Source organism: Ictalurus furcatus, chromosome 29, assembly GCF_023375685.1.
Source record: "Ictalurus furcatus strain D&B chromosome 29, Billie_1.0, whole genome shotgun sequence".
Classification (NCBI taxonomy): Eukaryota; Metazoa; Chordata; class Actinopteri; order Siluriformes; family Ictaluridae; genus Ictalurus; species Ictalurus furcatus.
The window spans coordinates 12,650,944-12,666,706 of record NC_071283.1 but is presented as its reverse complement, the minus strand read 5'-3'; the positions used below and the strand labels follow the sequence as shown (position 1 = coordinate 12,666,706).

At 43.0% G+C, this 15,763-nt stretch overlaps 1 protein-coding gene across 1 annotated transcript in view; it reads right to left on the bottom strand.

The window, feature by feature from the left end:
• elavl2 (ELAV like neuron-specific RNA binding protein 2) overlaps nucleotides 1–15,763 on the bottom strand; it is a 34,948-nt gene that overhangs the window by 10,993 nt on the left and 8,192 nt on the right. Inside the window, exons 2-4 of the mRNA XM_053619387.1 lie at nucleotides 12,592–12,829; nucleotides 5,017–5,120; nucleotides 652–805 (exon numbers count right to left, since the gene is read on the bottom strand). Of these exons, the coding sequence (XP_053475362.1) occupies nucleotides 652–805; nucleotides 5,017–5,120; nucleotides 12,592–12,829 (496 nt within the window). The remainder of the gene's footprint in view (nucleotides 1–651; nucleotides 806–5,016; nucleotides 5,121–12,591; nucleotides 12,830–15,763) is intronic.

The following is a 15,763-nucleotide window of genomic DNA, read 5'->3' as shown; positions in this document are numbered from 1 at the left end:
CCTCTGACCTGTACAATTTTGTTATCTTTTCTTCTATTCGTTCTCTCATCCATGTTTTTTTTTTTGTTAGTTCTGCTCAGCTGCCAATACTACAATGCAGTAATCAGAAGCTCAGTCTCGTCATAACAATTTTCTTTTATTCGCCTTTTATTTCTTTTTCTCTCAAAAGTTGTTGAAATGGACCGAGGTCAATCTTTACATAGCAACAAAAGCGAAGACAAACACACTCCATCTCACACATAGGAAGTGTGAGAAAGCAAGACAAAAGAGCCTGCATATGACGGAGCGACTTGGCATTTTGGAAATGGAGATCAGTCTGACTAAATTCATTTTAAAGCTCTGCATTAAAGCAGCACCTCAGGGAAGAGGATGGAGAGAGAGAAAGAGAGACTGACTCATTACACACAGCCATTCTCTGCTCCAAAATCCATTTCATCCGTCCATGACGGAGGGATCTGTGGTGGGGTGAGGGGGGGGGGGGGTTGAGGGGGACAGACATTTCTAGGGACTAAGAAGCAACACCTGTAACATCCAGCAGTTGCTCGAGTGTGGAGAGACATTAACAAAAAGACACAAATAAAATATATCAGGACTTTCATACTGGGTATTTCTTGCAGCTACAAGTCCTGTGGAATGATGCAACTCGCTCACCTGTAACCTGGTCGACGAGGATCCGGGAGGTGATGATGCGTCCGTACTGAGAGAAAAGCTGCTCCAGCTCCTTCTGCGGCATGGTCTTGGGCAAACCGCTCACGTACAGGTTAGCGTCTCTGATGGAGGCCGAACTCGGACGGGCGTAGGACACCTGACGGCACAAGACGCGCGTTACACACGGCTCAACGGCTTTACAGGCTAAACGACAAACAGCCACTTGAGCGTCATTTCTCGTTAGTGCGATGCAACGTGACACAAATCACCGTGTTTGAAAAGCCCAAGTCACTCTCTGGTGGGTGCGTCTCAATCCACACAGCCCGTTCACTACACAACCACATACCTCACCATCAGCCGTTCACTGCGGATGTATCCTAAACCACACTCCCTATTCACTACATGAGGCACTAGTTTTCCCCCAAATAAAGTTTTACAGCAGCCGCAGAGAAGTTTCACACCCCCTTAGAGAACGCGGAAATTAAAATCTCCGTTTCGTTAAAACGTGTACGATAACCACGAGCTCCAGAACTCGGGTCTCGAGCTAGTTCACTCGCTTCAGGTTCGTTTGCGTTAACGCTAGTGAACAAGCTAGTCTAGCTAGTCAAGGTTTGTGCGCGTTTCAGGAAATATTAACCAGCTACAACACGACAACGCTTATTCGCTTATTCGCCAACACCTGGTTGTGTTACTATTAGCGAGTTAGTGACCGTTTGGGCAAGCACGCGATGATCCACAAACTTTTGCCAACACCGTGTAGATCGAACGTACCGTCCGGGTCGGTACCGCCGCAGACCGATTCTGACCCCATGTTAATACAAACACTGTGCTTCCACTCGACTTGCGATTGGGTAGTTTTTCGCGAACACCGTACTGCTGCCGCTGGGTGCAAAGACCGCACGGCGGAAAGCAACACGCCCGAGCTGATCTCATTTCAAGGTGACTCCAAGACCTTATTTTTTTTACTCAAACTGTTTAAATGAAGCGAGAAAGTCTTTACCGCATGAATGCCTTCACACGTTATCCAAACCACTATTAAAGACATCACCCCTCCCCTCGCTGGAAAACCGAGATTTCATCACAAATTCCTCACTATACAGAACAGAAAGGAGGACGGCTGAAACGACGGCGGCGTTTATCTCCGAGAGCGGACACGATTTAGTCCCCAAATTCCATTCATTATAACTCCTCAATGGCAGCCATTCAGCTATAACCACGACGCAGAGGTTTCTAGAGTGACGTGTGAAATAAAACACACACCTTGGAGGTTAAATAATCGCTGTAAGCGTATTAAAACATGCGGATGGCACTTTACTGTCGTTTATTTCCAGCCTCGGTTTCCCCACTCCCCGCCCCCTTCCCAAATAGGAGAAAGTCGTCAGCCTTTGAAGCGCTGGCGCTGTGAAACGGATTTTATTCTTCATAATAAACGTTAAATTCACGCGCACAAAAGCTTTGACAGGCCCACAATAGCGCATTCTCACTCGAGCCTCTAAGCTAAGGACGCAATCACGCCCAACCGCTGTCTATAGAGCGAGAAAGCTTTGGAACAGATGGAGATATTTATAACGCAGGAGACTGCAACACCTCTCCAAACTGTGAGCTGTTACCGCTCAAAACGCCGACCAGATCGCTCGGCTCACGCGCAGCCCCGGCGACGAGCATATGCTAAGAAGCTTTTGGCAAAACGCGAAACGATGACTGCACGGTGCGGTGCGTATCTTCTCCTTAAACCATGACGAAACGAGGAGTTGAAGTGACGCCCGACGGCTCGCTCTGTCGAGTAAAGCACGTTTTAAAACATCATTCCAGACGACCCCAAACTTCTCATCACCATGATACTGAACAATTACCAAGAACAAACCATACTTGGTGTCAGTATATTCTTTAATAAAGTGATCATCTTTATTAATAGCTAATAAAAGTTGCTTTAGGTTCCACTCACCATAAGCGGACTTTTTTCCCCTCGCAAGCAATAAGGACTAAATCCTAAACGGAGGATCATACACACACACACACACTTTCCTCACGCGTTACATTTGAAACGTTATCTAGACAGCTAGATAGTGCCAACGCAAGACGGATCCAGGAACAAGACGACCGATTCTTGTCGAGCTTTATAGATTAATGACGCGACAGTTTTCTTTCTGTTATCTTACTGATCCATCAACGATCTCACACACTGTAGCAGCTACAGAAATGCCGAGACAGGGGTGTATCGTCTCTCTACCGTACAGGACGCCACACAAGTCCAGCATCACGGCATTAATGTACATTTTCGTATTTGTACTTTATTAAGGAATCATTAGCATTTGTTCCAAAATGTAATGCCAATCCGGGATGGGTTTTTAAATAAATAAATAAATAAATAAATAAATAAAAATTTTGAAACGTTTCAGTGAACTGTGAGTGACGCGGCACTGATCCGAAAATGTTTTCCCGGCAAATTTGATCTTATTTTATATAGTGTATGGCACGGGGGGGAAATTTTTAAAGTTTTAGTTTTAAGTCAGTTTTTCTTCATTCTAAGTTTTGTTTAAAATACTCTGAGAATCAAGCCAGTACGGTGAACCGGATGGTGACCGGAGTGTATCGTTACACCTCTACTGTGTGTATAATAAGCTGAAGCAAAGGTTACAGCCGACAAGATTATATTTTTTGTGCATCATGTGCATTTTTTTTTTTTCTCTGATGAATTGTTTTTCAGAATAATCTAATTTATCTTCGCGCCCGCGCTAAACGCGTCGCACCGCGTAACCTTCTCGCTATATAGGCCACGTAACCCCAATCACGAGCTCACTCTGGATACATCCTAATCCTCACTATTCACTATTTATATGTAGGGTACAAACTCCACTGTCCCAATTTAACACGGGCCACACACACACACTTCCTCAAATACAGTGCAGCATGGGAATTCTGCATTGCAGTGCATTGTGGGAGTTACTGTACTTTCAAATCTCAGCTGAAACTTCTCTTCAAAACTTTTTATTTTCACTCAGATGAGGTCAAGGTTTCTGGCATCTTTCAATTGTTTGTTAGAAGGATGAGAGAGCAGCGTCAATGACACTGAGGTGCTTAATAATAATAGCAATCATGGAAAAGAGGTACCTCTAGATGCATTGTGGGTTTTAATTTGGTTTATCAATACACAGCTATGCGAGTTGGTTCCTCACCGATAATAAAGAGCGAGACATGGACGTGAAGCATCATCCTACTCATTTAATCCACAAGCAGGAACACAAACCTTCATGCGTCAGGAAGCTTGGCAGATCATTTTAGAAGGACGTACTGTATATAGAAATGTAAAACGGCACCGGTTCCTGCTTCCCTCTCTCTCTCCCTGCATGACACGGTGCACAGCGCTTATCTGCCTAAATTTAATTAGAACGCTGGCAGACGCGAGACGCTGGCTCGGCGCCGCAATCTCAGCCACGTCGATAAAAACTGTCCGCTTTTAATTAAAGCTCTGAACGGAGCTCGTGCGCACAGGAGCTCCGATCGATAAACGCCACCAAACTCGCCCTTGTTTTTCTCTACTTTATGTTTTGGAGAGCAGAAGACGGGAACGCGCCGCCATAACTCCACGTTCAGCATTCGCTCATCCGTCCCTCTGACGAACGCCTTCCCTCCTCCTCCTCCCGACCTCGAACCACGTTTGTTCCAACTCATCCAACATCTTTCCTATTCAACTTTACGACTTTTTCTCGGCTAATACTCGCAGACTGTAATCGCACGGAAGGCATCAGCATTTCTAAAAGAACAGCAGGAGATGTTTCTCTCTCCCTCTCTCTGGAGTGTTGGAGCACGATAAGAAAACTGGAAACGGGAACACGTTGCTGCTAACGCGCTTCATTTTATCCTCATTGAAGATCTAAAAAGTTGTGCTTTGTAAGAAAATTGTTGTTTTGCAGACCTGCCAACCCAGATTAGGAAAAAAAAAAAAATGGAGGAGTGAGGGGTAAAAACACAGGACATTTAGAGTACAGTCCTTTTACACGTCACTTATCTAAGTGCAGAGAATACAGTGTCCCCTCGTCTGTTTTAGTTAATGTTTACATGCAGGCTTTCTTCCAATTCCAGGGAAAATGTTACCTAAAGCACTTAGTATCCATCTCTCTCTCTATCTAGCAACTGTCAATCATTCCAGATTCACGTCAATTAGCTCATCTTGTGTTTTTATTGGAAGCAGAGTGGGGGGAGAGGAAAAAAAAAAAAAAAAAAAGAAACACACTGTACTCCAGTGTTAAAACGCGGAGCGCCTACGCAACAGGTGTGTACGTTGGCAGGTCCGATCTAGCATAGTAGGCGTTTCTGTATTCTCCAATCCCACAGTCACACGCAGAATCTCTTCCCAAGTCCTCTTACCTTGATGGTTTTGGTTTGCAGTCGCAGTCCGTTCAGAGTGTTGATGGCTTTTTCGGCGTCTTTAGGATCCACATAGTTCACAAATCCGTAACCCAGACTCTGACCTGGAATAAAACACAAGTAGGTTCCGATACCGCATTTTTATACGTCACATCAAATAGCATTCATAAATCAACCAATCACTGCACTTAATTCATTCACGAGCTCTGGCGAGTCAGGTGCACGTCACAGGTCATGCGGTAAATCGTGAAATTCAGCTCGCGTATCAAATTATCGCCTCACGTTTCTTTTGGGAATGCCGTGCCTCAGTAGTTTAGGTAATCGGGCAGGTTAGAGAGCTGCAGTATCCGTCTAAAGACCGCTTTAAGATGTGTGGAACAAAACACTTGGGTATGTGCTGGTACAGGAAAACAGGTTAGAGACGTCGATCAAAGAACAAGTTGTACATTTTATCCGTTTCTAGTTACAGCTACTGTAAACACTTGCTCCTTCACCAGTCTCTTTATTTTCCTCTTGAAGTCAAGGAGAAGAAAAATAAATAAATAAATGAATAAAAAATGCAGCCCATCATGACACCAAGAAACAAGACTCCTTCCAAAAAATGCTCACGAAGCGTTTCCTTGCGGGACTTCCTTACACATCGACACACACACACTTTGTTAAACCCGTTTGTGGCGCTCATGCAAGTTCTTCCTAGAGAAACAGTACCATCAGACGGAGTGCATTAATATAAACCTGTGATTTGCCTTGTAGTCGGAAGAACCGTCAGCGCTGCCGCTATACAAGATACTTGATTTGGATTGTTCAAAAAGGACAGTGGCAGTGTGTAAGAGGCCAATATTCTTTCACGCAAGTACTACGATTACAATGTGCTTATTTGGTGACGCATAAGACCCGTCGTAATAGCGTTCATACGCACATAGTTTGGTCCGTTCACATTTACGGCATTAACCAAAGCAACAGGACATTTTACGTTTTGCAGAGGAGGATTTAGGGCCTTGCTCGAGGGCCCAGCAGTGGTAGTGCTGGGATTTGAACTCAATCCAGTGCCTTAACCGCCGAGATCCCACCGGCTCAAACCTCGAACACGACCCACAATTGTTCATCAGCTGTCTTAACTCGAAACCGATTACCCGTGAGCAAATTAACCAATTTTACCTCACAAATCAAGGAACTCTTTCACAAGGAGAGCGCGTACCGAGACAGCGCCGTCCTAGTGACTGCCGATTACAGCACCTCCTGTATCGAACAAAAGGTGAACCGCCATCCGAGATGGAGTGTGACCCAACCATGGATGAAAAATAAATAAAGTGTGTAAAGCAGCCTTTATGCTCAAATTTGACCGCATTTTGACAATCATGATGGACTGAAACGTCCTCAACGCGGTTAAAGATAATACTGTAAACATGATAAAAGGCCATCGGGTTATTAGAATTTACCTCATAGAAGCATTCCCTCTGTTCACCCTTCTCACTGGATTGAAGCAACGCTGCAAAAAGGGAAAGTTTCTACTCTGGCCTGATATGATGGACGTTTTTATTTTAATAGACACTGGAGGGGAAATAAATAAATAAATAAATAAATAAATAAAAAAAAATCAGACTGCTGCTATGACTCATCAGGCTGAGCAATGAAGATCTCTGTTCTCTTGAATAATTTCAATCTCAAATCTGCCTGAGAAATAATAAATAAATAAAAACAAAAATAAAGCTCGACACCCACTCCCTTCTACCACATGGTAGCGATGCAATTTCCACAGCCAAGATGTAGCTGCTGGTCAGGTTCAGCTCAGCCTCCTCCGCTAAAGTGAAACCTTCTAATGATCAGCACAGACGGTGAGATTGCAGAGAGGATGCTGTGCCAAATCGCACCGTCGAATCCAAAAAAAAATTACAGCAAAAAGAGCAACACAGGAAATCCTACTCTGGGTAGAGAGTGTTTAGTTTCTGTTTTTTTTGGGATCCCCAAAGCTCAACCATCCCAAACATGCATCATCGCAAGACAACTGCTTCACACTGCACAGGGGAAAGAAAAGAAAGAAGAAGAAGAAAAAGATTAGATTGGAAGAAATCTTTTGGAGCTTCTCAAATCATCAAACACACCCAACAACCTGATTATACACAAGCAGCTTCCTCTGGACCAGTTATGTCAGTATTCCTATACTAGCATACCAAACTGGGCATTCGACTACCCGTGCACATCTCTACTACGTCACTGCTTCCGGCTACAGAAATGCGTACAAATTGCTCCAACATGCCATGCAATGTTTGACTCTATACGGCCAAAAGTCTGTCATCATCACACCCATGTGCCTTGTGAACACCCCATTCCAGATGGAGTCCCCCTCTGCTGTTATAATAACCTCCGCTCTTCGTTCAGTGCGTCCATTTGTGCTCATTCAGCATTAGTGATGTCGGGCGAGGGTGTCTGGGGTGCAGTCGGCGTTCCAGTTCATCCCAAAAGGTGCTGGGTGGGGTTGAGGTCAGGACTCTGCGCAGGACACGAGTTCTTCCACTGCAACCTTAACACACCATGTCTTCCTGGAGCTCGCTTTGCGCACAGGGCCGTCGTCATGCTGGAACAAGGTCTGGGCCTCTAAGTTCCAGTGAAGGGAAATACCTCCAACAGTTTAGAGAAGGCTCACGTATGGGTGTGATGGTCAGGTGACCACAAACTTTTGGCCATATAGTGTATAAAAGTGAAGTGTGGTGGAAACGTTCATTTCCACCTGCTTTTCTGGCACGAGCACAGACACCAGATTGGTTACATTAACAGGAAGACGTCACTGCCGGTCATTATACTTTTACTACCATGTTTTGCCGCACCGTTTACTTCTAATTAAATTGCACATATAGGAGATCTACACAGTTCTTAGTCGATGCCTATTAAGTGACATACCCTTTCAAATGGCAATCGAACGTCATATTTAACACGTGACTTGGTGAATTGGTTACCATATCATAACTAGCATCTTTCCAATGCAAAGAAAAAGTCATGAACATGATGAGAGTCATGATGCCCCCACCCCCAAAAAGAAAAAATTATTAAAAGAAAATTTTTTTTTTTATTTTTAGAGTTAAAAAAAAATCAGCCACACATGCCATCTTTCACTCACTAGAACCAACCAGCAAAGTGCCAATTAGACTGGTGGAATATGCATTCGTCCCCAAGAGAGTGGCTCTAAGCATCTGCTTTCACTATAATTGGCTCCCTGTTTAGTGTGCTACCGTGGGAGATCTAACGACGGTGTGCTGTAACGAGGAACCTGAAAAGCTGAGCTAGGAGGAAAGGAGAGAACAAGAGAAACAAAAAAGATTCAGTCTCTGCAGTGACAGAGGTCAGGGCTAAATAAAGGTACACGAGTAGATCTCTGTCATTCTAGCCAGAAAGACGCCTGCAGTGGAAGAAGAAGAGAAGGGGGAAAAAAACAAAGAAAAAAAAAAAAAAAAAAAACGATTCTCCAGGACAATGGTGTAATACAACACAGGAGCAAGGCACAAAGGACTGCAAAGTCCAAAAGTGCAACTGTAACTGTGCTCCAAAACTGTGGAGTCATAAATCACGACAAAGAAGCGTGCAGGACCTGAACCGCACTAAAGGGATCTAGAAATTCAACTGTAACACTTACAAGAGTGGAGTCCGAAAGGTAACAGTGTGTTCTAAAGTATAGATAGTGAGGAGACTGGGCTTTTAGATACGAGCTACTCAGGAAGCAGAAGAGAAGAAACATTCATAAAGTCTGCTGATGGTTCCCCAGATGAGGAGTCCATGACCAGCAGAGTGGGGTCATCCACCACAGTGTCCACATCCACCCAGATGTAATGAAAGTTTTCATCATCAGCTGGTTTCACCAATTGCTGTACGGTCTTGCGTTTCAAAAATTGCAAAATTTGCACTTCCCAAGACAGAGATCAGATGATCATTTAGAACGCAGAGAGGATGGCAGAGAGGCAGGCTCCGCTCCTCAGAAACACATGCACTGCTGGGCTTTTGGTCTACGGAGAGTGGCGTGATTGACACGAGAAACCTTTTGATCGTTTTCACGGTAGCATCGCCGATGTGCAGTAGAGAAGGATAACGACGGTAGTTTTTCACTCTACTCCTCCCACTCATCATCCGTCACCATGGTGTCATCAGCTAACTAGATGTAGTTGGAGGAAACGAAACGTTAGACACTTTACTGCTTAAAAACAAGCGTGTGATCTCCCCTGTTGCTTGATATTCTGGATGGATATATACGGCCAAGGTTTTGCCCATTCGCATACATGAATGCGAACCACTATGAAAACAAAAATAGAGCAAAAGAGCAGCAATTATGTAAGCGCTGAAGATCAACGGGCCACCCCGTGCACCGAGACCCTCGGCTTACACAACGTACATCACCGAGAAAGCAGCACACTCCAGTTTAGCACTACAGAATTCGATTTCTCTTCAGTAATCTGTTCTTTATTTTCTGATAATCATCTCACTCAATGTAAAACGTTTAGACATTTCCTTCATTTATTTGTTTTTACTTTGTTCATAGGTCTTGCAGCAGCTTTAATAAGTTTGAAGCCTATTCGATGTTTAATAGCTAAATACGTTACAGACCCACAGATTAATTAAAAAAAAAAAAAAAAAAAAAAAAAAAAAAAAAAAGCACTTTCTGCGTGTAAACATTGAACAGTGAGATTTGATTCAACATCCCTAAGCCATGATGCATGATCTCGCTCACAGACGAACCTGCTTTACTGGAGGAGCCACTGATCTGGAAACAGTTGTATGGAAGAAATCAAACGGTCCATTATCAAAATGTCTAACCTTATTTTCAGGTAATATGAGCAACTATTAACATAACAGCTATAGACAGCGACCTATACACTGTAACGGTATGAGGTTGATGACTGATACATGGTGGACTGTGGATCGGATATCGGCGGAGAAACCGTCAGATATCGGGTCCTGGAACAAAATCCATCACTGGAATAGGATTTGGAAGAGAAATCTATAACCAGAACTCTAAGTGTTGATACGTCATCATATTTATTATGATCAGAGTCATTTAGCATCGACCATCAGCTAATACGGAGTCCTGATCCGATTTCTCCAGTGCCAGATACACGCTTCAAATACATTATAGATATAAACTCAGTCCAATGCGTACGCTCGACAACTGAATGGCTCTGCAATGCATTAAGAAGGTGGGGGGGGACCTGAATCCAATCTAGTTTTGTTTTTTTAAATAACTTTCTCTTAATTGCAGAAAAAGCATCATCACACCATCTCGAGCAGCAGCAGGAACTCAAAACCCAGGAGAACACAATCATTTAGCGTACAGGATAAAAATCTTTTGGGCTGAGGAGATTCAAATAAATTATATATGAATCCGGTTTAGGCAAAAAAACAAAACAAATTAATTCATTACTAAATGTACACAAACATTAGACCACAATAATCTACTTGTGCGTGAAGGTTTGGGCACGAAGAACATTACAGCATTAACTATAATTAGGAGGTTTAGAGAGAGCCTGGGGAAAAAGCAAAATAGTTTCTTTTTTTTTTCTTGAATGTGCCATGTCTATCATTTTTGCGAGCCTGGTTTCAACATGGCCATTCGTTACAGTCTTGAACTGAAGCCGTACGTCGAAGCATGCGGTGCATCAATTCTTCATAACGGATTCAGACAAACGTGCGAGATCTAAGATCGTAGAGAAAGCTACGCTCGACGTATTCACTGTTGCAGGAGACTGTAGAATCCGATCGAGCTTATTTTAACGCATCTTACTGAGCCGAGGAGCCGCAGAGCCAGCGGCGTGCTGAGTAGATGCGTGCGTGTGGGGGTAGGACTCGAAACAAGTGCCTAGAATAAAACCAGAAATGTTTAACAATTAAATGGCTCTTTAAAGCGAGTGAGCCAATCTGCTTGGCTAGCGGGGAAGTTTCATAACTGCGCTCGCTTAGGAAAAAACGTATAATGAGAACATATTGCTCGGTTAAGGCGGCCAATCTAGTCTTGCCGACGTGGTTTTTTTTTTTTTTTTTTTTTTTTTTTAAAAAAGGGGAACAAAAGCCCCCGCCATTTCATAAATGTAGGACGCGGAGAATATAAAGCGAGGCAATGAGAGAACTTGTGCTGAGAGCTTTGACTTGAGATGAAATGCTTAGTCTGCTATTGACTTTTTTCGGTCAACAGAATCGGCAACCTCGAATCTTGCGTGTTTAAAAAAAAAAAAAATTGATTAATTAAAAAAAGAAAAAGAAAAGATCAGCCCTCATTAATAATAAATTTTATAATAATAAATTACAAATTATTATTATTTTTATTAATAAATAAATTTTTTAAAATCGTTAAGGAGATTAATAAACTAATAATCTAAGAGGAAAGTATTTCTGTATTTGTTTTGTGATGAACTACTGAAGGCAGAGAGAAACCCTTCTCTTAGATCTAGTTTCTAAATGCAGTAGCAACTATATAATGATATCTGGAATTTAATCTAAATTGATTAAGCAGTTTTTCTGAAGTCACGAAAACGAGTTTGGGGCTTCATTTATAAAACATTCGAACACAAATTCGATATTAAAATACTTGTACATGAAGTCAATTATCTTTATTAATATTCTGTGTGTGTGCGCGCGTTATTTTTCTAGCCTCAAACTAATTGTAGATCACAGGCTACATTTCATCTATAGTAAATACTAGTGATTTATTTATTTAAATAATAATAATAAAAAAACACCCACGCATTAGTACAGTGAAAACAGCTACATATTTACACACAGTTAACATGTGCGTGTGTGAATATGGCCAGGGTGTGGTGTAGATTGTAAAGTTGCAGTAGTCAGTGGTTACCGAGGTGAGGCTTCAGTGATGACAGCTTTCATGTAGGATGTCCATTTCATAACGGTCGCATCAGAAAGAAAGCGCGGCTGCATGCCCACGTCCCCAACACCCAACAATAACCAGCAGTCCGGATGAGCAACAGCCCCGATTTTAGCAATGACTTCATCCCCTTACGCGTGTCCGTGACCGAGACTAGCTGATCGGAAAACGGACCCCCAGAGACCGACTTAAAAAATAAAAAAATTATTAAAAAAAAATAAATAAAAATAAAATAAATAAATTAAAAAAAAAAAATCATGAACCAAGTAGAAAACAAGTACTTTATAATCCAGTAAATTAGTAAAAAGTCATGGAAAGCTGTTCAGAAAAGACCGGCTAATTCAGTACACAAAACACACCAAAAGGTCTCCTGCAAGCTTTCTGAAAATCGATTTTCAGATGCTGTTAAATATACATCACCAAAAAAAAAACAAAAAACAAAACCACCACACTAAAAACATCTAGAAAATATACTGTGACTATTTATTTTTGCTTTTCGCCCCCCTCCACAGATGTTCCACTCATAACATACCAGATCATACAATGTGCATTTTGTATACTTTTCTGGCCACAACCTCAGAATCGTCCATGCTGTAATTAGATTGGCTCGTCACACCTCACTGTGCGCCGATTTCCAGCAGAAAGAGACTCCTAAACTAACAGTGTGAGCTCTAGAGTGTGGAAAGCTAAATAAACAAACCGTGGTCAAACCTCACCTGTGATCTTGTCTCGTACTAGCTTGCACGACTCGATCTCCCCGATGCTTCCAAAGAGGCTCTTGAGCTCCTCCTGGGTCATGTTCTGAGGCAGGTAGTTCACGATCAGGTTCGTCTTGCTGTCCTCCATGCCGCTCGACTCCACTGGTGAGGAGCAGCTATTCATCTGGTTCGGACCGTTGCTCGTGTTACACGACGGCCCGTTCGAGAGCTGTGTTTCCATGGCAGCAATTACCTGCTAAAGAGCCCAGAAAATAGAAAAAAAAAAAAAGAAACAAAACAAAAACAAAGGGGGGTGGGGGGACCTCGAGTCAGAAAACACATTTTTACCTTCTATCTTGCCAACATGCCATCATGAGCCATTTTGCCTGTAGGTGCTGCCTGTGTGCGAGCAGAGATTTTAAATGACACCGATTCAATTTGCATAATCTAAAAAAGGTGTTTAAAGAAAAAAAATTATCCGTTTAAAAAGTTGAGTTCACACGCAATTTGAGCCAATAATGTAGATATAAAAAAAAAAAAGGGAAGAAAAAAAATGCTTAAACCCTTTTTTGTTAAAGCAGTTTTTAAACTGGTATAAAAGGAAAAACATCAAGGACTGCCTACTCTGAAACTGGGAAAAACAACCACTTTTTTTTTTTTTTTTTAGCTCAGAGCTCTTACAAAAAGACACCAGGAATGTTTGTCTATTAGGGATGTCACAATACCAAAAATCTAGTAGTCGGTACTGATACCACCAAAAGTACACGATACTCGATACCAAAGTCGATACCATGGTGCGGCATAAAAATTTTTTATTAAAAACTCTCCTGGAGGACATCCTCCTCTGGCTGATACTGGCAAAGAGTGAGAGAGCGAGAGAGAGAGAAGGGGGTTATTTTATTTATCAAACACTGTCTGACAATGAGTGGAGGTGCACTCCTAAACGCGCACGCACACACCTTATACTCTGAATGCAAGCATTAGTTTAAATTCACTGATATGGTGGCAGGACAGAAAAGTTTATTAAAAGCATGAACATGTGAATAATAATTAGTGACATTAGGCTACATGTAGCTGACAGGACACGGGCTGAATGGCGATGCACGGTGGCCCATTAGGAGGTAGTTTATAACACTGCAATGCGTTAGCGTCGTTAACAAATAACAGGCTATGGCAAACGTTACATGGAGCATAACGTTAGCTGGTTTCACGGACGCAATGCCAGCTGCCTCAAACATACATGATATAGGACCGTCTTTCAGGTGCATCGCCAAATTCCAGGCGTTTCCTCGCTCGGGTTGAAATGAACGATAGCATCGGTTGCCCACCGGAAACCGATGGTAGCTTTCTCTCTTTTCCTCTCAACGAGTCGGGTCGGAGCTAAACTTGTTAAGCTAAGCTAATCTTCGGTAGTTTTTCCCCCTGTGCGCTTGTAGGTCTTCTTCTTCACCACTTGTGGACTGACAAACACTTGCGTGTATTTGCTGCCCCAATCAGGTCCGGAAGAATTGCAACCTCGATACCTCCATTAGAAACGCTCCAACGCTAGTGCAGAAAAACAAGTACGTCACGTTTTAAGCATGTTGGTACCGAAGTATCGGTTCTCGTGACATCCCTAATGTCTAGTCATATTGTATATTTCTTATTTTATATACACACACATGCACAAAAGAATCCGTAGAGAAAATGCATTTCTTCTGCTCAGTGTCCCACACAAATCTAATTTCTTCCTGCCATAACAAGCCTAAACTATGTGGACATAGCATCAGTGACTCTAATTAGCTACGAACACAGACGAGGTCGTGTTAAGGATGCGAAAGTGTTCAGATCCTCTGCAGAGTGGTAGCACTAAAAATAACAGCAAACCTTATTAAATCTTACTTTTCAGTATAATAGAAGCCAGAACTGCTCATCAGGAGAATTAACACCATAACAAATGCCGCTCCAGCACAAGGCACCTGATCAGCAGTAATGCAATTCCTAATCACATTAGCACCAAGTAACAGCTAATTATACCAGGCTGAAAAACACAAGTAAATACAATTACAGCTTATTTATATCTTACCAGCACACCAACATGCTAAAATCAGCAACACGCATATATGGTACATTAGCAACATCCTCACACACTCAACAAAATGCTCTTCAAATATCTCCAACAGGTATGCTTCAACACAAATCTTCAGCAAAACACCCTTATTCAAATCAAGACCAGTCTTCCAACACCCTTCTAGTTTTCTACAAGCTAGAATCAACATTGCAACCGATACCCATTTTCAACACACCCTACAAACAACCGTTAACCAACCCTCCTCCTTCAGCAAACCAACCAACCACCTCCTTCTACAAACCAACCAACCTCCTCTTTCTTCTTTAGACGACCAACCTCCTTCAGCAACCAACCAGACTCCTTCCTCAACCAGAGCCATATCTCCCTGTATTTCTCATGTGGTGTTCCCACAGAAGCTAAGCAGGGTTGAGCCTGGCCAGTACCAGGATGGGAGACCTCCTGGGGAAAACTAAGGTTGCTGCTCCAAGTGGTATTAGTGAGGTGAGCGGGGGGCGCTCACCCTGTGGTCTGTGTGGGGCCTAATGCCCCAGTATAGTGACGGACATTATACTGTAAAAACAGCAACGTCTTTCAGCAGAGATGTTAAACCGAGGTCCTGACACTGAGGTCATTAAAAATCCAAGAACACTTAATGTTTTTAAATAAATATTTTTAAAGTAGCAGTATGACCCCAGTGTCCTGATGAAACTGCCCCCCACAGCCCTTCTCATGGCCCCCTAATAACCCCCATCTCTGAATTGGCTACATCATTCTTCTCTCCACTAATAGCTGGTTTGTGGTGGACGTTCTGATGCGTTCTAAGATGCTACACACTAATGGTGATTGAGGAGATTCCCACCCCATACTAAGTAAAGTGCACCCACCCACCCTCCTTCCTTCCTTCAACCTACCCACCCACCATCCTTCAACCTACCCACCCACCCTCCCTCCTTCCACCTACCCACCCACCAACCCTCCTTCATTCAACCAACCCTCCTTCCACCAACCAACCCTCCTTCCTTCCTTCCACCCACCCACCCACCGACCCTCCTTCCACCCACCCTCCTTCCACCTACCCACCCTCCCTTCCTCCTTCAACCTACCCACCCACCCTCCCTCCTTCCACCTACCCACCCACCC